The 22,084-nt window shown below is 36.7% G+C and overlaps 1 protein-coding gene across 2 annotated transcripts in view; it reads left to right on the top strand.

Moving 5' to 3' along the window:
• Positions 1-21,386, top strand: part of CNOT6 (CCR4-NOT transcription complex subunit 6) — a 30,094-nt gene extending 8,708 nt beyond the window's left edge. The window contains exons 2-12 of one of the 2 annotated variants that reach the window (XM_074915977.1): positions 4,605-4,718; positions 7,255-7,441; positions 11,288-11,373; positions 12,351-12,440; positions 12,547-12,615; positions 14,060-14,217; positions 14,725-14,879; positions 15,527-15,681; positions 16,649-16,879; positions 18,220-18,422; positions 19,102-21,386. In XM_074915977.1, coding sequence (XP_074772078.1) covers positions 4,607-4,718; positions 7,255-7,441; positions 11,288-11,373; positions 12,351-12,440; positions 12,547-12,615; positions 14,060-14,217; positions 14,725-14,879; positions 15,527-15,681; positions 16,649-16,879; positions 18,220-18,422; positions 19,102-19,314 — 1,659 coding nt within the window. In that variant the 5' untranslated portion in view covers positions 4,605-4,606 and the 3' untranslated portion in view covers positions 19,315-21,386. Of the gene's footprint in view, positions 1-4,604; positions 4,719-7,254; positions 7,442-11,287; positions 11,374-12,350; positions 12,456-12,546; positions 12,616-14,059; positions 14,218-14,724; positions 14,880-15,526; positions 15,682-16,648; positions 16,880-18,219; positions 18,423-19,101 lie in introns of both variants that reach the window. The other variant, XM_074915976.1, reaches the window with a different exon arrangement.
• Positions 21,387-22,084: the final 698 nt, after the last annotated feature.

Genomic DNA, 22,084 nt, shown 5'->3' with positions numbered 1-22,084 from the left:
AAGGAACTGCAGCAGGACCAGCTTAGTTCTGCTTCATGCGTTGTAAAACCACAGTGCAAGTGCCTGGTATGGGGGGGTGAGGAGGATCCTAAGTTAACTTCGAATTCAAAACATATCAGTCACCTTAAACACTTATGTTTGTGGGGAAGGTCGTTGGAACCCATTTTCAAATGAAATTTTGGATTACATGGAGAAGAGCTTCAAGGTTAAAGGCACAAGGTTACAAATGAATGGTCTGGGATGAGCTTCCAGTGTTAGGATTTGGAGAAAGAAAGGAAAAAAACCTCTCACAGATGTGCTATCGCTTTCTTACGAAATCTTTAAGCAACTTAATGGTTTATAATTAATGGGAAGTACTGTAGATTGCTTTCTATCCTGCTACTTTTCAGCAGTGCAAAAGTCACTTATTTGGCAAGTAATACTGCACTACATCAATAAGTGGAAAATATACTTCAGTTATCTTGTTACTTCTAATTTTGTTAGGTCTAGTTTTTTATAGTTTATTCACTGTTTTTAATTAAAGTATCAAGAAGTTTGAGCGGTTCTGTACTTGATCAGGTGTGGTGCTACTTTGTTTACTTCTCCCTCCTGGCTATCTCCTGATCTACATCAGTTTAGTAGTGGTAAGTAATATCAAGTAAAGGCCGGGGGGGAAGTCAGAAGAAGTCAACATATGTCAAGAAGTTTCAGAAGCAGAGTTGCAATGCTTCAGTGTAGTGATCTTGACGTATATCTAAAGATACTCGTATATCTGTAAATGGGCGTGGTAGGTGCTGCTTAGTAAGTACTGAAATAGTTATTTCAGAATAGTTGATTAGATCAGATAAAGTTGTGTCTGAACACTAACCCACACTGCTCTCACTTGTTCACTGTTTTCTACGAGGTTTTAGAATTCAAGTTTTCTTTGCCTAATTTAAATTTTGATGTGGAAGAAGTTGATGTTTCTAGGAGAGTTTTGGGGGCAAACTTGGTATCTACATTTATAGTAAAACCAATACTATAAAAGGTTGATGGTACTTGGCCTGCAGGGGTTGTCTAGTACATTTAGTTTTGAAATAGAGTTAGTTTTATCTGTGGTGTTACAGAAAGCATTTCAGGAAATGAGGAACTGCTGTAGTATTTTCTGTTGGTGTTGGTGGTTTTTTTTTTTCATAAAAACCCCTACTCTCAGAAAAACTGCTCACCTACTTATTTTGATTAAATCATTCTCCCCACCATCTTCCAATTCCGTAAAAATGGCAGAAGGTAAGAACAGGAAAGAAATCAGCATCTTTCCTGCCCTGTCACTCAAAGCAGTTTCCCCAGACTACAATTTCTCCATTTTAGAGGCATTATTTATAGGTCGTTTACACAGTCGTCTGGAGCACAAACTACCTCATAGTCCAACTTCCACTTTACACATACCTGTAGCCTAGGAGACTTACCATTTCAGAAGTCTTGTCAGGCAATGGTCTGAACTCTTCCCACTCTTCTACAGTTAGCAGTGTAGCTAAACCAGCTTGGCCTTCAAGCAACTCCTTCTTTTCTAGGCCACCAACCCCTCCTGACACCATGCCCGTGATGGCGCTGGGGCTGTACGAGCTCCTCGGGAGCAGAGCACACCACTCGCATGGTTACTGGTAATAACAGCATCTCTTGTCCAGGACAGTTCTGTAAAACAACACCTAGCCTGGCTTTTCATCACCTGACTGCACTCATGGCTTTAATCTAGAGAGACAGGCAGCCGTCAGTACAGGTGCTCCTCAACCTGGGAACATTTGGCTTTGTCTCCAGTGGTCTGTTCCTGAGCGAAGCCAGAGCCAGTGCTCTGTCACCCACCTGCTGTATTAGCCAACTTTGTCAGCTCTTCTTCTAACAGGTTGCCCTCCCTTGACTTTACAACCTTTAGTTTTTTTCTTCTCTCTCTGATCCTTACTATCCTTGCCCTGCACAAGGATCTTGTCTGCTGCTGCTCTGCCTTGCCCTGTCCTGCTCCCTTTCTCGGTACCCTCTGTGCAAACCAGGGCTTAAAACTGTCTGCACTGAAGCCTCAAGATCTAAATCCCTATGGCAGAGCCTCTGCACTCTCGACCTCATCAGCCTTGTTTAGCTCAGTTTATTTGGGGTGAGGGGTGTTAATTCTGTGCTGTGGCTGTGACTGAGAGTGGAAATGGGCAGCCACATTCCTTGAACTCTCAAGCTCTTTTTTTTTTTTTTTTACAACGATTTAAATAACAATTTTAATAACTTGGTACAAGATAGTAAACAGGTTCATTTGCATTCAAACATATGTAAATGTTCTCTTCATTAAATGTATGTAGTCTGGGGTGTGTTCCTGGCATCCATGTCATATCATTGTTTATAAAGATTTTCACCTTTATGAACTAACTTGCTGTATGTGATAACAGCCTAATGTTCAGTGGTGGCTTCCACTGTCTGTGTTGGTGCAACTGAGAATTACAGGTGGGTGCAAGCTCTTTTGAAAACGATCATCATAATACGTTTAAAGCTGCAGTTATCAATGGCTTCAAGGTTGTTCACCACCATTTTATGGGTCTTACTAAAAATTGCTTTAGTCTGACAAAACTGCATCGCTTAATCTGATGTTTACCTCAGCTTTTACGTTTAACTGCAGCAGCTCAGCAGGCTCTAAAATTGGATTTGGGGAGGTAGAGAAAGGAGGAGCAAGAGTAATTTGTAAGAGAGACTGATTTTCTTGAACTACTCCATGGTGTGAAGTTTTGAAATGCAATTCAACGCTCATGTTTTCTGATGTCCTGTGAAATATGACCCAAATTTAGCCTTGTCAGATCCCGAGGAATCTTGAACTCTATGTGATGGGATAAAGATGCTCTAACACTTAGTGTGACAGTGTCCTTGGTGTTCTGGTGTGGCCAGTGTCAGTGATGCTGTTGGTCAGCAGCAGCTCCTTCAGCCAGGAAGCTCTGAAGCATTTGCTGCTTTTTTTTCCTCCTGGTAATCTTTAACAGCGGGGAATCGTTCCCTGTGAAATGCAGCAGTGAAAGAGGGGAAGCCATCAAGAGCAGGAACACTAATGAGAGGGAGAATAGTGCCAGGGATGGACCAGGAGCACAAGGTCACCAGGATCCAGTGTGAAAATCTCAAACTCTTAAATCTCTAATTGTTTTAGCGCACATTAACAAAACCCACTGGAAAAGTATGTCATCCTCTTCTGGTAGCAAGGAGCGATATGCTGCTGGTACCAGCAAGGTTGTTAATTAGTGCATGTGATTGAGTGTGCTCTGGGGAATGTTCGTTTCTGTACTGAATGAGATTTCTGTCTCTAGTATACCTGCTTCATTTCTTGAAAAATTGGAACATATTTATTAATTCAGGGAGCTGCAAGAAGAAAAAGCGTCAAATGACTGAGGAAGGTAAATGTTTCCTGACCCACTGGAGCGTTCCTATGTGGCATTAGTCTTTGTGAATTATATATAATTATATATAGCAATTTCTGAAGGGATGCTCTGTATGTTACTTTGCTATATGTTATTGCAGTAGTTGCATAGTTATTGCAGGGAGAAGTTACACTTTTATCTTTCTAGTGGTTATAATCCAGTCTTATCTCCTTTAATTAGCTTAGTTTGAAGAAGAAAGTGTTACACTTGGTGATTCTAGTACCCTGGGTACTCAAGTGCCTTCATTCTTTAAGGAGCTCCACCCAGCTGCTATTTATAATCTCATCCTTTTACCCACAATTCACTTTTTAAAGGGGAATTTCTTTTCACTGAAGAAACCTGTTTTTTACCAGTAGTGGCAGTGGGAAAGGGAAGGAGGAGTGTGAATTAGTAAAAGAGCTGTTGTGTTAAAGTAAGTGTGTGGTGCCTAAAAGCTTTAATCAAGATACATAATTAGCTGGAACTTTGTTGTTTTTTGAACATACAGAGTAAACACTTTCCAGTAAATTCAGTAAACAGTTAATAAGTCTGGTTGATAGTCTACTTTTTTTTTTTTTTTCCGGTTATTCCTTATTTATTCTCTATGTAATTACAACACTTTTCTGATGTATTCACTCTGTCCAGGGATGTGAAAAAATTAGAAAGCCTTAAAAAACCTGGTAGGTAGGTGTGCTCGTGATTTTGACCCATATAGCTTCCACTTTATTTAATGTTTTTGGGTAGTATTATAATACAGCTGTAAAGTATTTTGCTTAATAATTGCATAATATTACTTGTAATGTGTTTGTAAATGTGATTTGAGCCAGCATTGTTTAATTTCTCTATTTCATATAAATAATTGTATAGCTTGTTGCTTGTGCCTGTGGTAGGATGGATTGATCTTGATGGACACAGTGATATATCTTTGAAAGGTTGCAGGATGTAATGTTTATGTTGGTTTACAGATTTTGTTAAATTATTGGGGGGTGGGGTGGGGTGTTTAGGCTGTGTCTGCTATTCTAGGAGCATCAGGAATCTGTGTTCTTCTGTTTTAGAACAGTCTTCCCACTCAGTGAAGTTTGTAAATGGGCATGGGTTGTCTTTATCTGAAGTTTTGAAAAATATTTGGAGAGAATGTCCAGTATAAAATTCAACAACAACAGAAATTATCTTTGAAAGAATTCTCAGTGTATAGTGTCTTAATTATTTGTCTTTTTGTCTCAACAGGAATGCCCAAGGAAAAGTACGATCCACCTGATCCACGGAGGATGTACACAATTATGTCCTCAGAGGAAGCAGCCAACGGGAAGAAATCACACTGGGCAGAGTTGGAAATAAGTGGTAAGAAACTGAGGGATAGCCCCGAGTTATGAACTCCTTGCAAGTTAAGACTAGCCTATGTAGTACGGGCTTGAACAAGAAGTCTGGAGTGGAGTTACCTACCTTGAAGTGAACCAGCACACCAGCATAGCAGCTGCCAGCCTCTGGGTGTGTCGAGGGAAGAGGTTGGGTTGGGATAATGTAGGGAGGTAGGCTGAGGCAGGTGGGGAATCCTAACACATAGGGAAGTTGCAAAGATGAGGATGTGGGTGTGAGCTCTCTGTGTTTTAAGAAGACAGGGTGGATGAGAGCATGTATTTAAGATCTGATCTGATTTGTCAAAGAGAAGAGGGTGAAGTGGGGGATGATATGTGGACATAATGCTGTTACTTTAAGTAATGTAACAACAGTGTTGTATTAGTCCGTGACAGTATAGTTTCTATTGAAACACAAGTTTTCCATTTAAAAGCAGTTGTAAATCTTTGCTCTGTCCCTGAGATTAAAAAAAAAATTTAAAAAAATCAAGAATGGTGCTAGCCTTGAGATACTGTTTGACTTTTGAATCTTTTCTTGAAAATAAGATAACACGCAGAACTCATAAACATGAATTCCAGCTGGTGTGGGATACCAGTCTCTCTTCATTTGTAGTGTAAATTCCGATTCTGCTACATAAAGTGTGTTTACAAGGAAATTAGAGCAAGTATTTTAAGAATTTAAAAATTATTTGGTGGTGGTGTAAATTTAGGCTGAAATTTTGTTGAAATATGGAGGTTCTTTAAGAGACTGCAAAGACTGTATGCAATATTTCTAAATGACTGTCTAATAGATAAATTTACAGAAGAAAGAATACAAATAGAGGTCTTTTAATTGTGAAGTCTCTCCATCCAGATCATTGAATCTGTGTCTTCACGTGCCATGTGCCTTAACATGTGAATAGCATTCTTTACTTGAAGGTTACAGATGCAGAAACCTAGTTTCATGCTGCTTCAGGAATCAGCATTATGTATCAGCATTAGGCTTGGATATCCACATGGACATCTGCTGCCTCTGCACAGAAAATGCATTAAGTGATGGCTCTTTCCTTTCATGCCTGGTAATCTCTGATTCCAGCCAAAAGAGGTGCAGGTAGTGAAGAGGGTGGATCAGTGATGTGGATTGGAAATCCTTTCAGCTACAAGGGTTTCTTTGATTACAGTCACCTGTTTGCATTGTGAGTGGAAGAGGTGTTAATTCAGTTTTAAAAATACAAAGAACTATCGACTTGTATGTTTTAAATACAACCTTTCAAAATATTTCTTTAATGAGCATTACAGTAGCACGAATCCTGTAAGAACTGTATACATTTGCCTTGCAAAATAAAATGTGACAATATTTTTGTTTTATTAATGTTCACACTGTCTTTTCCTTGCTAAATACTTGGTGGTCTAATACAGAAAGCCACAAATGTTTTAACTGCTCTCATTTAAATCACTGAGCTTTTTCACTGCAGGCTTTTTTATGCCACTCACTTTCTTAAAGCTCATTGGAAATGATACCTGTGTTAAACCCTTTGTTACCAGGGCTGACTCCCAGATACACATGTATTGGTGTAGCTTTCCCCAGGAACTAAATATGACTTCTTTTATTTTGAAGAAAATAATTTAAGGAAAGGAATTCTAAAGTGTATATGTTGGTATAATATTAACCAGACTGTTCTTAATATTGGTAAGTTATGGTGGGGTGTTTTAAAGTCTGTTGCAAGTAACTTTTTGCCTCGGACAAACTAATGTTGGTGGTGTCCTTCTGATGCTTTTGGTACAGTGAGATGACTTCTGCAAATGAAAAAGGATCTGGGGGGAAAAAAAATCTTGGAGAGAAGAAATGTTTTGAGACCTTCTGATGATATCTCACATTCCTTGCATGCGGCAATGTAAAAATCTTGATTCTGTCACACAAATCCATGTTTCCACCCTTCAGTTTATACAAAAATCATACCGTTTTTTTTAAATATCTGGCAATAGTTTGTGCAGCTTTTAGTTGAATGCCAGATGGAAATCCATGTTCTCAACTAAGCATCTTAGTCACCCTAAATATAGTGCTTCTATCTGTTCTTGGCTGGATTAATGCCATAGAATAAAGATTTTTTGGTCTGAAAGATGTGCAGAAATAAGGGGCAAACCAAAGAAGCATCTTTCATCTCAAACATAAACTGTTATTGAAAAAAATCCGTTTCTTACACCTCTGTTGATTACTGAATTCATGGTCAGTTAGTAAATATGTCTTGTTTTGTATGGAATTGGAGCAGGATGTTTAAACCTTAAGTTTGGATCAGAAAAACCAATCGAAGTATCCTTGGCAACACCTTACATTCTCTTATGCATCACCAAATTTTTTTGATCTATAGAATCGATGATTAATGGTATTTTTATTGAATAAAATAATAATAATAAAACCCACAACAAAACCCAAACACACACACATGCACCCCCAAACCCCTCCTGCATACTTAGAAGATATATAATTATTGTTAAACCTAGGTAGCTTAAATGTTCTTTTCTTTTGTACCTTCCTTCCACAGGGAAAGTGAGAAGCTTAAGTTCGTCATTGTGGACACTGACCCATTTGACAGCTTTGCATCTCAGTGACAATTCCTTATCCCGTATTCCTTCAGACATTGCCAAGCTTCACAATCTGGTATATCTGGACCTGTCTTCTAATAAAATCCGCAGTTTACCAGCAGAGCTCGGAAACATGGTGTCACTCAGGTATGTAAATTTTAGCAGGAGTTAAAATTGTTACCTTATTATTGTTGTAGCAACACTTTAAATTTCAGCACAATTTTTATGTTCTAGTAAGCAAAAAGCATAAGTAAATTCCCCCTTTCTCATTTCTTTTTATCTGTCTCCCTAAATACTTGGTACAGTCTGTGCAGCTATAGCAGTGCTGGCTTTCCTGTGATCTCCTGTTCTGATGTATGACAGTACGGAATGAGCCTCAGAAGTGCTTGGGTTCATGGCAATCACCGATTTTATGTTTTTCCAAGTTGGGTTTCCTCTCTTATGCGTCTCTTTGCAGACTCTTTTACAAATCTTTATGTGGTGTTTTTCTCTAAGAAATATCGATGCACACAAAAAAAATTGCTTTTAACTCATAGTAAGGTAGGAAAAAGGTCAGATTAAACATTCATAATCATCCTAACTACAATTTTTTCCTCTTTATCAATCTTTAGTAATTATTCTAACAATAATACTTGTTATAAAAGATAAACAGAATAACTGCAACTTGTCTAATATTGTCTCCTTCCCATGTTTGCTATCATGTAACTGCATTCCTGTGCAAACTGGGTGAAACTGGGAAGAAGAAAAATGTTCTAAATGTACCTTCTCTCAGTTTTACAGTGCTAAGATGTGCAGAGTTTGCATGGAATCCCTCCTTTTGGAATTGAAACATGAATAGTTATGCCTATTTATATGATAGTTAAGACTATAGCATTTAACTTTGTAAAATCACTGTTCTGTAAATATATAAATAATGAATACAAGAGTAAATATTTACAGGCAACATCCTTTTGCCCTTGACCCAAAGGAAGAGCCTTAACTTAGGTACCGGTAGTACCAGTAATTGCCTTTGTTGGTTTTAATTTTGAAGACATTTATGGACACCTTTCTCAAATCCAGAAAACACTGAGTCTGAAAGTAATGAGAATGTTGTTAGGAGTACAGGAGACAATAGAGAAATGGGCTGCCAGCACAGCTGTAATGAAACTGGAAGCAAAGCAAGTTTGCACATAGAAATATCAGTCATTGCATTTCCTTCTACTTCAGAGAAGTCCATTCTGTGGGGAGGATTAAACTACCTGATTAAATTGGTACTAAAAGCTCAAATTCCAAAGCAGTTAAAGACTCAACCTTGGAGGCTGAGCAGAGGGACCTTGCTTTTTAGAGCATAATTGGCAGCTCTGTTTTGTAGTGTGTTGTATAGTTGTTTTCAGCTGTGAAGTAGTCTGTTCTAAAGAAAGCTTTGCATTACTGTTTCAAGTAAAAGCAGTTATTAGTAACAGGTTTCTTTTCTCCTTTGTCCACTCCTCAGGTATTGTGAGCTAGCAGTCCTAAATGTACTGGAATATTCTCAAATTCATCTTTGTACTTCATTAGCATCCTTTTATTTTCATCAGTCTTTTTTCCTTTTAAAATGTTGTAAACATACTCATGATGTGGAGTTAGCTTAGTAGTGTATACTCATCAGTAGTGTCAAAAGATACTGTGCCTTCTTCCCAACACTCTTTGAATTTATTCTCTCTGATTCTTTGAAGTTTCAGCTCTTCGAAGTCCTAAATCTCTTCTGTGTTAGAGGAGGCTAAATCCTGTGAATGTGAAGTGTGTAGCTTAGGTCTAGGATCACGCTTGTTTTCTATTTATGACCTAAACATAACATTTGAATCCAGTTCTCGATGTGAAAAGCGAGTGCATTGATCCACTGCACTGTCTGGTCTCAGTAATTGCAGCTGATCCATGATTTCTTTTCACTGGGCTGAAAGTGAAGAAAAACCTGTAAGCCCATCCTGTGTGATAGAGCTCTGCAGGTCTCAGCTGTGCAGACATTTTAGGTTTCAGGCTGGCTCTTACTGCAGACACTTCCCATAGCTTCTGGGAAGTTGTTCAAACCAACAGTAATTCAACGCTGGGCATTGCTAATACCCTGAGCCACAGAAATCATTTGTGCTCTCACACTTGAGAATTGATAACAGGTCTTCCAGCTCCTGCATCTGGAGCTCTGGGTTTGGTCTGTGTGGCAGAGCTCGCCTAAGGCTCCTTGCATCCCCTCTTTACTACAGGTACTTGAAGAAAGAGGTGTCAGAGCAGTACACTTTCTGATCTTTGAAGAAAGAGGAAAAAAAATAAACACTGTAACATGTTAAACAGATTCTGTTGATATGCTTGAAAGAGCTAGTGGCATTTGCTGTGATCTCATTTGCTGTGTAGAGGGGGCGGGTTCTGTGGAGGCAAGGATCATTAGAGAATATAATTCTTTCATCCAAGAGAGAAAGTGTAATGATACCTACTACTGTGCCATTCTTCCAGCTCGCTGTTTTTCCTCTGGAACAATTTAGTGTATTTTTTTTGTAATTCATACATAAGTTTTTTAGACTTCAGCAGTGCTTTGAAAAACTCTGAGAGGCCAAAGTAGCTTCCTAAAGACTAAACTAGTAGCTTTATAATGTCACATAGAATATCATCCCTGAAAATAATAGCAATTTAAATCTTAAATGTTTATGGAATTGCTGAGAACTAGTGGAGATGTTGATTTTTATTTATTATTTTTTTTTTAAATCCCCTTCCATCCTCTTTTCTACCTCATTTGTACTTAGAAACCCTAGAATGACAGAGTGAGCTTCTGAGTTTCTCTCTGGAATATGTGCTTTTGTCTATGGGATTTTATACTGAAAAAAAAAAAAAACAAAACCAAACCAAACAGCAAAAACCGCCCATTGGAAAGGTGTGCTACAGTCTGGCAATCAGCTGAGCAATGACTTGGCATTTCTGGAGAACCCAGGGAAATAAAAAAAATGGTCCCCTGCTGTATCTTCTTCCTCTATTACACACCCCAGAGTGTCTCTAAAACAAGCCACTTTTACCAAGGTTTCTAAATATGCAGTGAAACACTGAGAATTTCTGAAACAGCAGAGTTTACTTTTGAAATGCAAGTCTAGAAGAGTTGTGTCTCTTTGCTTCAGATGCTGTCTTGTAGAATCTAAAAGAGCTAAGGTAACTCTTGGCATCCAGGTTTCCTTTATTTTTTATTTTCTTCTTTTTCCCTTTTTTGTTGTCCTAAAATACTTTTCAAGTCTCTAGGCACCAAGTTGTAAACACCTGAATTAGCAGCTTTATATTGAGTATGATGAGGAAGGTCTTTGCTGCTTAGATGAGAATGTGTTGAAGGAAGTGAAAAGTTCCTAACAAGTCCATTTTCTCTGCCTAGTTCGTTGGGAAATCAGAATTCAGGACATGAATTCTGTTCCTGTCTGCATATTGGTTTTGTAAGTTAAAAGCACGTATTTTGTCTTAACACTGAAATTATGAAACTAAAAAAAAAAAAAACCCAACAAAAAAAAATCCCCACCAAAACCCCAAACCCCACAACAGAAAATTACTGTTGTAATTGACTATTACATGGTAATGTAATAGTTCTAATCATATTGCCATGATCCTGGATTTTTTGCTTATTTTCTGAGATATAATTTCCCTTTATTTGGCCTTTAATCATAGCCGAACTGTATCATGGCCTGGTTTTTCAGAGCTGTTACTGCTTCATCACTTAAAGTATTCAATTATTGCTAATGTTTACAGAATTTCTGACTTTTTAAGATGAACTCACCAAACAGCTACTTTCCTCTGTACTTCAACGTACTATGTATTTTGTCTCTGTGTGTGTGTGTGTGTGTGTTTAAGTACAGCAGGATTTCCCTAACTAATGCTGTTTAGTCTTTGAGTTTTTCAATATTGTGGTTTGCTAGTATATTGTTTCTCTTTTAGTTAAACTTCTTGTGCTGTGCTGCTGAAGACAAATCTTGGTCTGTTTTCAGCTCTATATGATTCTTGCTCTGTCTACAGGGAACTACATTTAAATAACAACCTGTTACGAGTTCTACCTTTTGAGCTGGGAAAACTGTTCCAGTTACAGACTTTGGGTCTGAAAGGTATTGCTGCTTTTTCTTGGTATCCACACTTTGTTTAATGAGATCTCTTCTGAGATGTGATGGCTGTAGGCTGCTGGTTCATAAAGTGTTACTGAATAGCAATCCCAGATGTAGCTACTTACTCCACATTTATTAATACTGTTATTTAGGGATTATTTAAAAAAAAAAAAAGAACGAGTTTGGCAAAGCACTCTACATATAAAGATGTTTGCTTCTCTTTCTGCAGAGTGAGCGGAAGCTTTCTGTTGCTTGCATAGGGGTTGCATACAGTGCTGCTTTAACTAAGAAATAGTCTGCTGTTAACTGTAGGTATTCAACTCCAACCAAAAAGTGCTTTGTACTGCTGTAGGGTAGTGTGCTGTTTATGCAAGGACCAATTTAAATAGTTTTCGTTTTTTCTTCCTTTCTAAACTATATGGATTCTAGATATAAAATTGCTGACCTTGGGGGAAATTGGGTCACAAAATCAGGAGCACTGAGTGATACAATACTTATAAACACTGTTAAGTCTCAAAAGTCTGTTTTTCTCCCCCTTAAAACTGGATAATTGCAATGTGTGTCCATGAAAACTTTTACAATCTGTTTATGCTTTTGGGAGATGATAGACTCTACTTAGATATGACTGGCAAATAAACTGATGGATGTTTCGCTCACGTGGAGCAAAGTGAGCAGAAGGTGGCTCTTGTGTTTGTCCTTATCAGCTCTGTGCATGTGTGTTGTACCAGCCGGTTCTAGTTAGATCCAGCGACTGCCCTTGGGGTGTTCAGGGGACAGAGGCAGGAGGGAATGTAGTGAACTTCAGTAGAGCTGTTAATGCAGCTAGTGTTCGGGGGACTGAAGACCTGAGATCTGAAACCTCTGAGTAGTTCATAGAAGATGCAGTATCTTTTCTGAGAAATTCTAGCTTTAAACACTGATACATAAATTCATAACGGTTCTGTATATTTTATTCATTATTTCTGTGAATCTGTTTGCAGGAAATCCACTTACACAGGATATTCTGAACCTTTATCAGGAACCAGATGGGACACGAAGGCTACTGAACTATTTGCTTGATAATTTGGCAGGTACTGCAAAAAGAAGTAAGTGATCATTCTTAAAACATTTATTTCTGCTGTGTAAAATAAACGTGATTATCACTTGTTGTATCTCTACTTTAAAATATTCCCGTAGTTTCAACAGAACAGCCACCTCCAAGATCTTGGATTATGTTGCAAGAACCAGACCGTACAAGACCAACAGGTACTGTAACATTTTAAGGATTTTTCTTTTTTTTTTTTTTTCTTCTTTAAAAGCTGTTGACCTTACCTATCTACTGGAGAAAAAAAAAGTGCTTAAAGTAACCAGTCATCTGTGCAGTGCTGACCAGCCAGCTGAAGTAGTTCTATCTCAGTTGGAACACCTGTTTCAGATTTACCCATCCTTACTATAAAGTAATTTCTTTTTAATTAATAACCTCCTCAAAGGAATTGGAACTGTTGTCCACAATTAGTTAAATAGTTGAATTATAACAGGCTTAATTGAACATTTGTTGAAGAATATGAGCATAACTTCCAAAAAAATGTAGATTTTTTTTTTTTTTTTTAAAGTAACCAGTGTATCATCTTTGACTCAGTACTTTTCTTGCTGTTGGGATTCAGGTCATGTTTAATTTTAATAATTTACTAATCTTTCTGAATCAATTGTCTAAAAGCCTTTTCTATTTATCTGCACACTAAAAATCTTAGTGTATTTCTCAAATATTGCAGTGTCCTCTCTTCCCGGACTGATGTACATTGTTTTCTCCTGTTGATTTTATTAAGGCAGTTGCTTTAAAGATCATGATGTTAATGCAGCTTGTCTTTTGCTGTCAGCTGTCTGTTTTCAAAATGCTGGGCTTTGACCCCCCCCAATCAGCCTGAGAATATTGCCTCAATTTGCTAAATCTTCCAACAACTGCCTTGATGGTTTTTTCCTGAGTTGTACTCCACATTTGAGAGAAGCTCCCAGTAAGCTTGGCAGGCATCTCGTTCTTGTACTGCAAATTCCTTAGTGCTTTTTAAAAACAAACAAAAAAAACCCCAGCAAAGCAAAACCCAAAATCCATGCTGCCTGATTACCTGTTACGTTGCCCCAGACAGTCTCGTTATCACTCCTGTTCCAAATCATACATAGAGTAGATGTGTCTTAACTCTACACCCGAGTTGTAAGCTTTCTGAGGTGGAAACATATGAGGGTTTATTTTACCTATACATTTTCATTGTCTGAAGGGATCCTTACACTGCCTATGGCTCTATTAAAGTTCGTGGTGGTAATAATTAAGGCAGATTTTAAATAATCTGTTGGAAGGGTTGGCAAACCTTTGTATAGCTAGCAAATATAAGTGTTCAAATACACTTACCTTTTCACAGTAGAGCACCACTTAGCATAAAGTACATTTGTCTGCTATTTACTGCATTAACCATATGAAGAGGAGGTTTGTTTTTGTTTTCTAATTAAATGCTAGAAGACAGCTGCTGTAAGTCCAAACTTACAATTTATTGTCTTAGGACTAGCAATTTTTTCTCAGTGTAGATACACGAGTTGTGTTTTGATTGAAGCAAACGAAGCATAAATTGATAAATTTGCAGAAGACGGAAGTGAAGAACATAATTTTTGTTGTTGTTGTTAAATATAACAGAGTGTAAGTAAAATTATTGTTCTGCAGCCTTGTTTTCTGTCATGTGTTACAACGTACTCTGTGATAAATATGCTACCCGGCAGCTGTATGGCTATTGTCCATCTTGGGCATTGAACTGGGAATACAGAAAAAAAGCCATTATGCAGGAAATCCTGAGCTGCAATGCTGACATCATAAGTCTTCAGGTAAAAGATATACTATTATTTCTTTTCCTTTTCTATCCCCATGTGCTGGTTTCTCTATATTAAATGTATTTACAGTAAATGGTCTGTTTTCAAAACCTTCTGAAAACAAAAGAAAAAAAGTGGTGTTTAGAACATTATTTGTTGCTTGACATCAAAAGAATGCTTTTCAGCCCACGCAGCTGGAATGTGAACCAGCAGCTGCTGATCAAAGAAATGTATGTGGGGGTGTCTTTGTGCCTGCGTGTGTATGTGGGGCTATAATTGACACATTTTCAAATCAAAGTCTTGAGATAATCTTAACTCTGGGGATTACAGAAATTCATTTATATTTCCTTAAAATAGGGATATTGCTCTTAAATTTGCATTCTCTGATGTACTTAATTCTTTTTTTTTTTTGCCTTAAATCTAATTTGAAAGTGATTTACACTTCTGAAGAGTCTAAATAATATCAGGCTTCTGTATTTTGCTAATAGTACATTCATGTTGTGCTGTTTTACAACTTTATAGGAGGTTGAAACAGAACAGTACTACAGTTTTTTCCTGGTAGAATTGAAAGAACGTGGCTATAATGGATTCTTCAGTCCAAAATCTAGAGCTAGGACAATGTCAGAACAGGAAAGAAAACATGTTGATGGTTGTGCAATATTCTTCAAAACAGAAAAGTAAGTGATGTATTTTGCAAAGCCTCCTGTTGTGTCTTGCTCCCTTTCACATAATTTCTCAGGTCAGACTGTAAGCTCAAACAGTTGGCATTAGTCACCGTTTCTGTAGTCTTAGGATAAATCAAAAGACAAGGCACTTAACATCACTGCTTGCTTCTGAAAAAAATGTCATTATTTTAAGAGCTGCAGAATTTACTGATTGTGTCATATATGCACTTGTACCACTGTTTGGATATGAAGGAATAACTTCTCCTCCTCCTCCTGCTTCTGTCCTTTGTGTCCATGAGTAAGTATAGGTGCCAGGTTTGATACCTTTTGGCTTAGAAAAATGTAGTCCCTCTCTGTTAAACCTACATCTTTGAAATAGAAACCAGTGCAGAATTAGAAACAAGCACTCCTGTTCTATAGTTTGTCAATCTCTCTTTCTATCTCTCAAATCTTTTAACTGAAACTAAGGTACTATAAAATATACAAAAATTGCTAGGAAAATTGTATTCTTTGATTTAAGTTTAGGATTTTATGAAATTATGTGACTGAGATTTTTCACATCACAAATGTGTTTTGAGCTTTAATTAAAAGGAGAATTATCTGTAATGTTTCCTTTTGTATCCAGCTCCTGAAAAACATATATAATGTTTCTCTTTCAGATTTACTTTGGTTCAAAAACATACTGTTGAGTTCAATCAACTAGCTATGGCAAACTCAGAAGGTTCAGAAGCTATGCTGAACAGAGTTATGACAAAAGATAACATTGGAGTTGCGGTATTGTTAGAGCTGCGAAAGGAATTGATAGAAATGTCATGTAAGTCCTATTTAATTTTTTTAATAAATTGTATGTCGTAAATGAAAAAAATGACTTGATATAGTAAACTGGAGAAATCAGGTTCTACAGATGAATATGATTTTGCACAATGTATGCTCAGACAAATTTATTTCCAAAGAGGGTTTAGGGAAAAATCATATTGCTCAAATGATGAAGGTGTTTTGGTTTTTTTTTCCCCACTTACACCTTTTTGCTTAAAAAATACAGAGACTTGGGTTTCAGTGGGTATGTTGTGGGGTTTTTTTGTCCTTGAAGTTAGGTACAGGTATCAAAGAATCAGCTGGTGTTAGTCGTTTGGTTTTGGGTCATGTATCTGCATTATTTTAGCTTGTTATTTTCTTCACTGTCATGCTTATACAACCTGTTTGTTCTGTCCTGTCATTCTTAATTTAGGAAATGTAAATTGGCTTTATAAGTATCGCAGTGGGTACCTACTCAACCTGTGTTATATTTATCCAAATGATATTTATATAATTCAGATGCTAACAAATAAGCCTTTTAAAAAGCACTTGTAGCAAGAGAGGTAACTTGTAATATGAATAACTTAAAATTCAGAGCTCATTGCCTAATAAGATATGAGCAGTGCCTGTTTACTATCACAACCTGAGGAAAACGTAATTTTTTAGAACACTATTTGCCTGTAATTGGGATTATATGTTATTTATGTTAATTTGTAGTATTCTTAGATACATAAGCATTACCTGTAACAAGATAGTCTGCCTGTTAATGGCCTTGAATGTGAAACAATTATTCCTAATGCTTTATATTGAATAAAACACTTAGATGTAAGGGGAGTTGTATGACCCTCTTAAAAGATATTAACTCTCTTGGGGTTATACTAGTGTATTACTTATTTTTTCTTCACCTCAAGCATCTTGTTTAAAATTCAATAATAGTGTTTTCTGTTGCTGACCATGTAAGGTAAATAATTGATTTTAAATTTTAGCTGGGAAGCCACATCTTGGGATGGAAAAGCAGCTAGTTCTTGTAGCTAATGCACATATGCATTGGGACCCAGATTATTCTGATGTGAAGCTTGTTCAGACTATGATGTTCCTGTCTGAGGTAAAGAACATTATTGATAAAGCTTCTCGTAGTCTCAAACCTGGTGTTTCGGGAGAACTTGGAACCATTCCACTTGTACTGTGTGCAGATCTCAATTCTCTACCAGACTCTGGTAAGAGTTCTATTTCTTTTATTTATTTTTTTTTAAACTGTTTCAAGTGTGTAACAATTTAAATTTTAAAGTCTCACTTTTTAAAGGAGTTTTCAATTTAGAGAATACATTGTTTGATATCATAAACTCTAAAGGTACTAAGAAAATAGAAGGAAGAGAGAAAAACCAGAACTGTTTCTTTTGTGAGTGACCTTATTGCCTGTGCAGTTGTATAGCTACTTCTGGCCTTTCAGAAGCATTTTCATTGTTATCTTACAATACAGGAATGGAAAGGAAGAAGCTACCTTCCAAAAATAACTGGAAACATGAGTATGTTGCTGATAATTGGGTTTTCTTAATGTATAAGTGTGAGAAGATAGGTGGTTCTCTTTAAAGTTGCCACCATACAAGCATTTTCTGTGGTTCAAATATTTTAGGACTTCTAAAATTCAATACATCTCCTGTCAGAAAGGGATTCTTCCTTCCTTACTAACATACAAATTTTTTTGTATTTGGTGGCAACTTTATTATTATAAAGTGCAAGAAAAAAACAGATTCAGTGATCACTGCCTTGGCTTTCTCAGGTACCCAGCTGAAGTGCTGAACTCAAGAGCCATCCTACCTTCTTAATGCTAGTTGTTCAATATAATAATCTCCATTCCTGGTCCCCCTTCCTTTTGGCCTCTGCTTGGCAACTCTTAATATCTGTTAGAGTTGATAGGAGCAGTTACAGCTCAGCACTACTGGAAATTGATTCTTTCTGATACCAGGAAGGCAAAGATCGTTAGAGGCTATTGCAATAACCAGTTCATGTGTCTGATTGTGTCTTCAAAACAACTAATTGCTTCTTTTACATTCCAGAACCTTAACATAGCTATTCTGAAATTAAGAGGCAGGATCATAGTTTTCCAAGGCACAAATCTTGTCAATTTGGCTTTGCAGCCTCTTTAAAGTTAACTTTATTTGAAGTAGTGTTACAAAAGTTGGCTTTTTTGCAACATCTCAGCTGAAGAACAGTGAAAGCCAGGACTTGAGCATAGAGACTAGGAGAGGAGGAAGCTGACTCCTAGCATCTGTAGAATTTTCCTTCAGCTTTTTTCATGTTTCCCCCTAATCTGTTCCTTCACCTTCTTGTTTTTTCTGATAAAAGTATGCCTCTCTGTTCTAGATGACATTTGCTCTTGATATACAGATACATTGCTTTGTGATATTTTAAAAGAACTATTGCTGACTGTATTGTGTATGTGTTAAGATTTTGCTTATATAAAGCATAAAGTAACATGTATGACTCAAAGTACCTACACACTCTTATTAGTTGAGTGCTTGTTAATAGTCTTGTGTGTCTGTGTCTCTCCTTATAGGTGTTGTTGAGTACTTGAGCACTGGTGGAGTGGAAACAAACCACAAAGATTTTAAGGAACTGAGATACAATGAAAGTCTTACTAACTTCAGCTGTAATGGAAAAAATGGAACAACAAATGGAAGAATTACACATGGTTTCAAGTTGAAGAGTGCCTATGAGAATGGTCTAATGCCTTATACAAATTACACATTTGACTTCAAGGTAAGAACTTGGCTGATATTTTGGAAAAGTTTTCCATTTTAAAGTTTAACTAATGTGATTTGCTGTACTAAATTGTTTGACAAGTTAATCTGTTTGGGTAGCTAACAGTAAATCCACCAAGTTTGTATTTAAAACACAGCAAGCTATAGTGCCCAACACTTCAGTCTCCTAGAAACCAAATTTTCCTTTTTCCTGTTAGTAATTTGTAATGGATTTGCAAGAGATGGGGTTGCTGTTAACCTTCCCTTTATATAGGAAGATTTTGGATTTTCATACTCGAAGCTAAATTAAATAGTACAACAGGGGCACTTAAGGTGTCAACTGCAAGGAAAATAATCCCTGTTGCTACTGGAAAACTCTGTGCTCTCTTGCCCAGGGGACACAAAGATGGCTCTTCTTCAAAATCAGATAAACATGATTTGAAGCTATGTAGGAGGTTGGAAATTACAACCCACAAAAGCATAGCAGAAGTGATACAGGGTGGTCTTTTCTTTTCCTAATCTGTATTGAGCAACCCATGGGATTATAGGAAGTAGAAGTCTCCTAAATTGACGATGTGCTATAGAGAAGGAATGGTAGCATTTCTCTTATTCATAATACTGAGCTCACCTTTTGTCTGGAGAAATAACTTGAGTCAAATACATGCTCATAACCGCTTTTATTTCTTCTCTTGTTTTAGGGTATTATTGACTACATCTTCTACTCTAAACCTCAGCTAAACATACTTGGCATTCTTGGACCTTTGGATCATCATTGGCTAATAGAGAACAATATAAGTGGTTGTCCACATCCACTCATCCCTTCTGACCACTTCTCACTTTTTGCACAACTGGAGCTTTTGCTGCCTTTCCTGCCTCCTGTAAATGGAATCCATCTCCCTGGCAGGAGGTAGTCAAGTACATTTTGGAGGGCAACCTCAATCTAACTTGTACAATTGTAAAATCTGAATATAGAGGAGTGAGGTATGGCCAACAGGGATTTTTTTCTTAATAATCTTAATCTTAAATCTAATTATTTGCTAAAGACATAGTAAAAGCCAGGTGCTATCAACAGACACAATTCTGAGCCCAATATACTTTGTATACTGTTTGACAGCAATTGGTGCATTTGCACCTTTAATACGTTACAATTAACCTTCCTGTTTCTTTTATCCAACGTGACATTTTCATGCCTTGAAATAGGGAATTGTTATACAGTATATTCTCTTTGCACAGTTATCTGTAGCACTACTTTTTTGAGGCCAGTAGGAACATCCACAGAACATTCTTCTGTACTTCACTCCCTCCTTTTTCAGACTTGTTTGTAAAATATAGAATTTGAATTTAGCCTTTATTGATTGTATATGAACAACAGAAAACCTGATTTATGAGATTTTGTACTTTAAAAAAAGAAAAATCAGATTTGGAAAATGATTGTATTGTAAACTAAGGCTAAATTTTTATCTGTTTTCATGTGTTATAAAGGCCAGCTTGTAAAAGAGGTTGTCACAGGTTTTCTCTGCTAATGATTTGCACTGTTAGGGTTTCGTTAGCCCTTTTGTACTACTTTTTATGTTCAATTGAGAACGTTGCTTTTAAAATCCAAACCTACAAAATCTTAATATCTTACAGAGATAACTAAATGCGTTCTGTTTGTGACTTTTTGTAAGAAAAAGAGAAAAGCATGGAGTTCTCGCAGAACAGATAAGCTAAGCAGTGAATATAAGTAGACCTGTATGGACTGAAAGTTATTGCTGATGTGTATACACTCAGATATTTTTCTCATCTCTAACTTTTGAAGTAAATTTGAGGGATACTTGTGTACAGCTTCTTCATTTCTGTTTTAAATACTTGTCCTATCTCCACTGTGCCTGCTTAAATTTGTTCTCAACTAGCACTGCCTGTGCATGCAGAGAGATCCTGTGCATCCTCTTTTATTTTTTTAAATAATGTTAACACTTGTGAAAATTTTATGAAGATACTTTTGTATAAGCTGTGGCATCTTTTTTTCCTTTGTGAAGCATTGAATATCACACTTTTTGAACATGTTCAGGTTATGGGTACACAGTTTCTAGCTTCTAATACCCATGCACTGCTTCTTTCAGTGTCATTGCACAGTGCCGTTTTTCCCACTAAGAATTACTATCATGTGAATTCTCTTTCGTTGAAGTGTGTTCCTCAGTTTCAGAGAGTATAATTCCTTGAAGAGAAAAAACAAACAACCCTATATTTTCTATTGATGAAGCAGTGTGAAATAAATGCATTTTCAATACAGGTCCCAAAGACAATTCTTCAGATCATTTTTTTTAAAGTGACCAAGTCTTATTTTAAAGTGTCAAGCAAGACTAAAGTTATAGTGTACCCTCAGTGCCATTTGTGTCATGAAGCCAAGTATGTAACAGCTTACAAATTTAACTTGTCTATTTGTATCCTAAAAGGGAGGATTTATCATCTCCTTAAACTAATACAGCTTGAATAATCAATGTAAAAAAAAAAAAAAAAAATTAAAATGGAGATAGAGAGCTTGGTCTTAAACAGCTTTTGTTTCAGCTGCGGGCAGGGAAGCAAAAGGACACTGAGCATTAAGAGAAAACTGTCTAAATATTATGAATTTTTATATATAAGAGAGTGGATTGGTAATAATGACTCAAAATTTTATTGAAAAGTAGTCAGCACATAAGTGTGCTCAAACCGTTCTGTTTTAAGCTGAAAGTAAAAATTACAAACAGTTCGGGTATGTAAAATGTACATTTTAAAATTTCATTATGAGAAATTTTGATCTTGAATCCTTGTCTGGGACCTGATCTCTTGGGATTATTTTGTTTTGGTTTTAGTTGTGAGAACACCAAACATGTCCAGTTTATAATCAGTACATTGAAATGCTGGTAGTATTGCTGTAGTAGACTTAATGCGTAGTGTTATTTTTTTTTCTGTTTGTTTTTTGGGGTTTTTTTGTAAAGTGTGAATAAAAGGTGTTTTACTCATGTTTCCTTAATGATGTCTTGGTAATGTACATCATGACAATTTCCAGTGATGATGAGCCAATTTAGCTTGTCAAACTGAGCAAACTATTTTTCTTTTCTGATTATTTGGATTGTGTATTGAGTCCAGAAAGCTTTACAGAAGGGGAAGGGAAGCACTTACTCATTTTGTATTTCTTAGAGGGGGATAATTTACTTTAATAGATGCTGGAGCTTGAGTGCACTTGTTAGATTCTAAAGGTTTGAGCTTTATCCAATATGTGTTCTCCTCTATTGCTTAGTCTTAAAAAAATATTTGAATTTATGACAGCATGTTAAAATACGGCCCCTTGTGCTTTTGGAGACACAACTGTTCCTGCTTAGTCACCTTACAGTCTAAGGATCCATTTAAATAACCGTTTCCTCCAGCTTTTATATTAGTCCATCATGTCCCAATTGAAAACCCACTGAATACATTGAAGACACACCTTTGACTTCACTGGGTTTTACCTAGACTGCAGCTATGACTCAGGGGCTGAAGGAAGGAGAAATATTTTGAGTATAGGGAAAGACCAGATGGCAGCAAAACAGAGCTGGGATAAACCTTGTCAAACAATCTTCAAAGATGATATATTCCCATGTCAAACAAATCTAACTCAAAAGTCTCAATTTCCAGCTATAACATATAGAATAAGGCAATAAACCGTGTCTTCACAAAATCAAA

The sequence above is a fragment of the Athene noctua genome, chromosome 12 (assembly GCF_965140245.1).
Source record: "Athene noctua chromosome 12, bAthNoc1.hap1.1, whole genome shotgun sequence".
NCBI classification, from domain to species: domain Eukaryota; kingdom Metazoa; phylum Chordata; class Aves; order Strigiformes; family Strigidae; genus Athene; species Athene noctua.
This window is presented reverse-complemented; position numbering and strand designations above follow the sequence as displayed.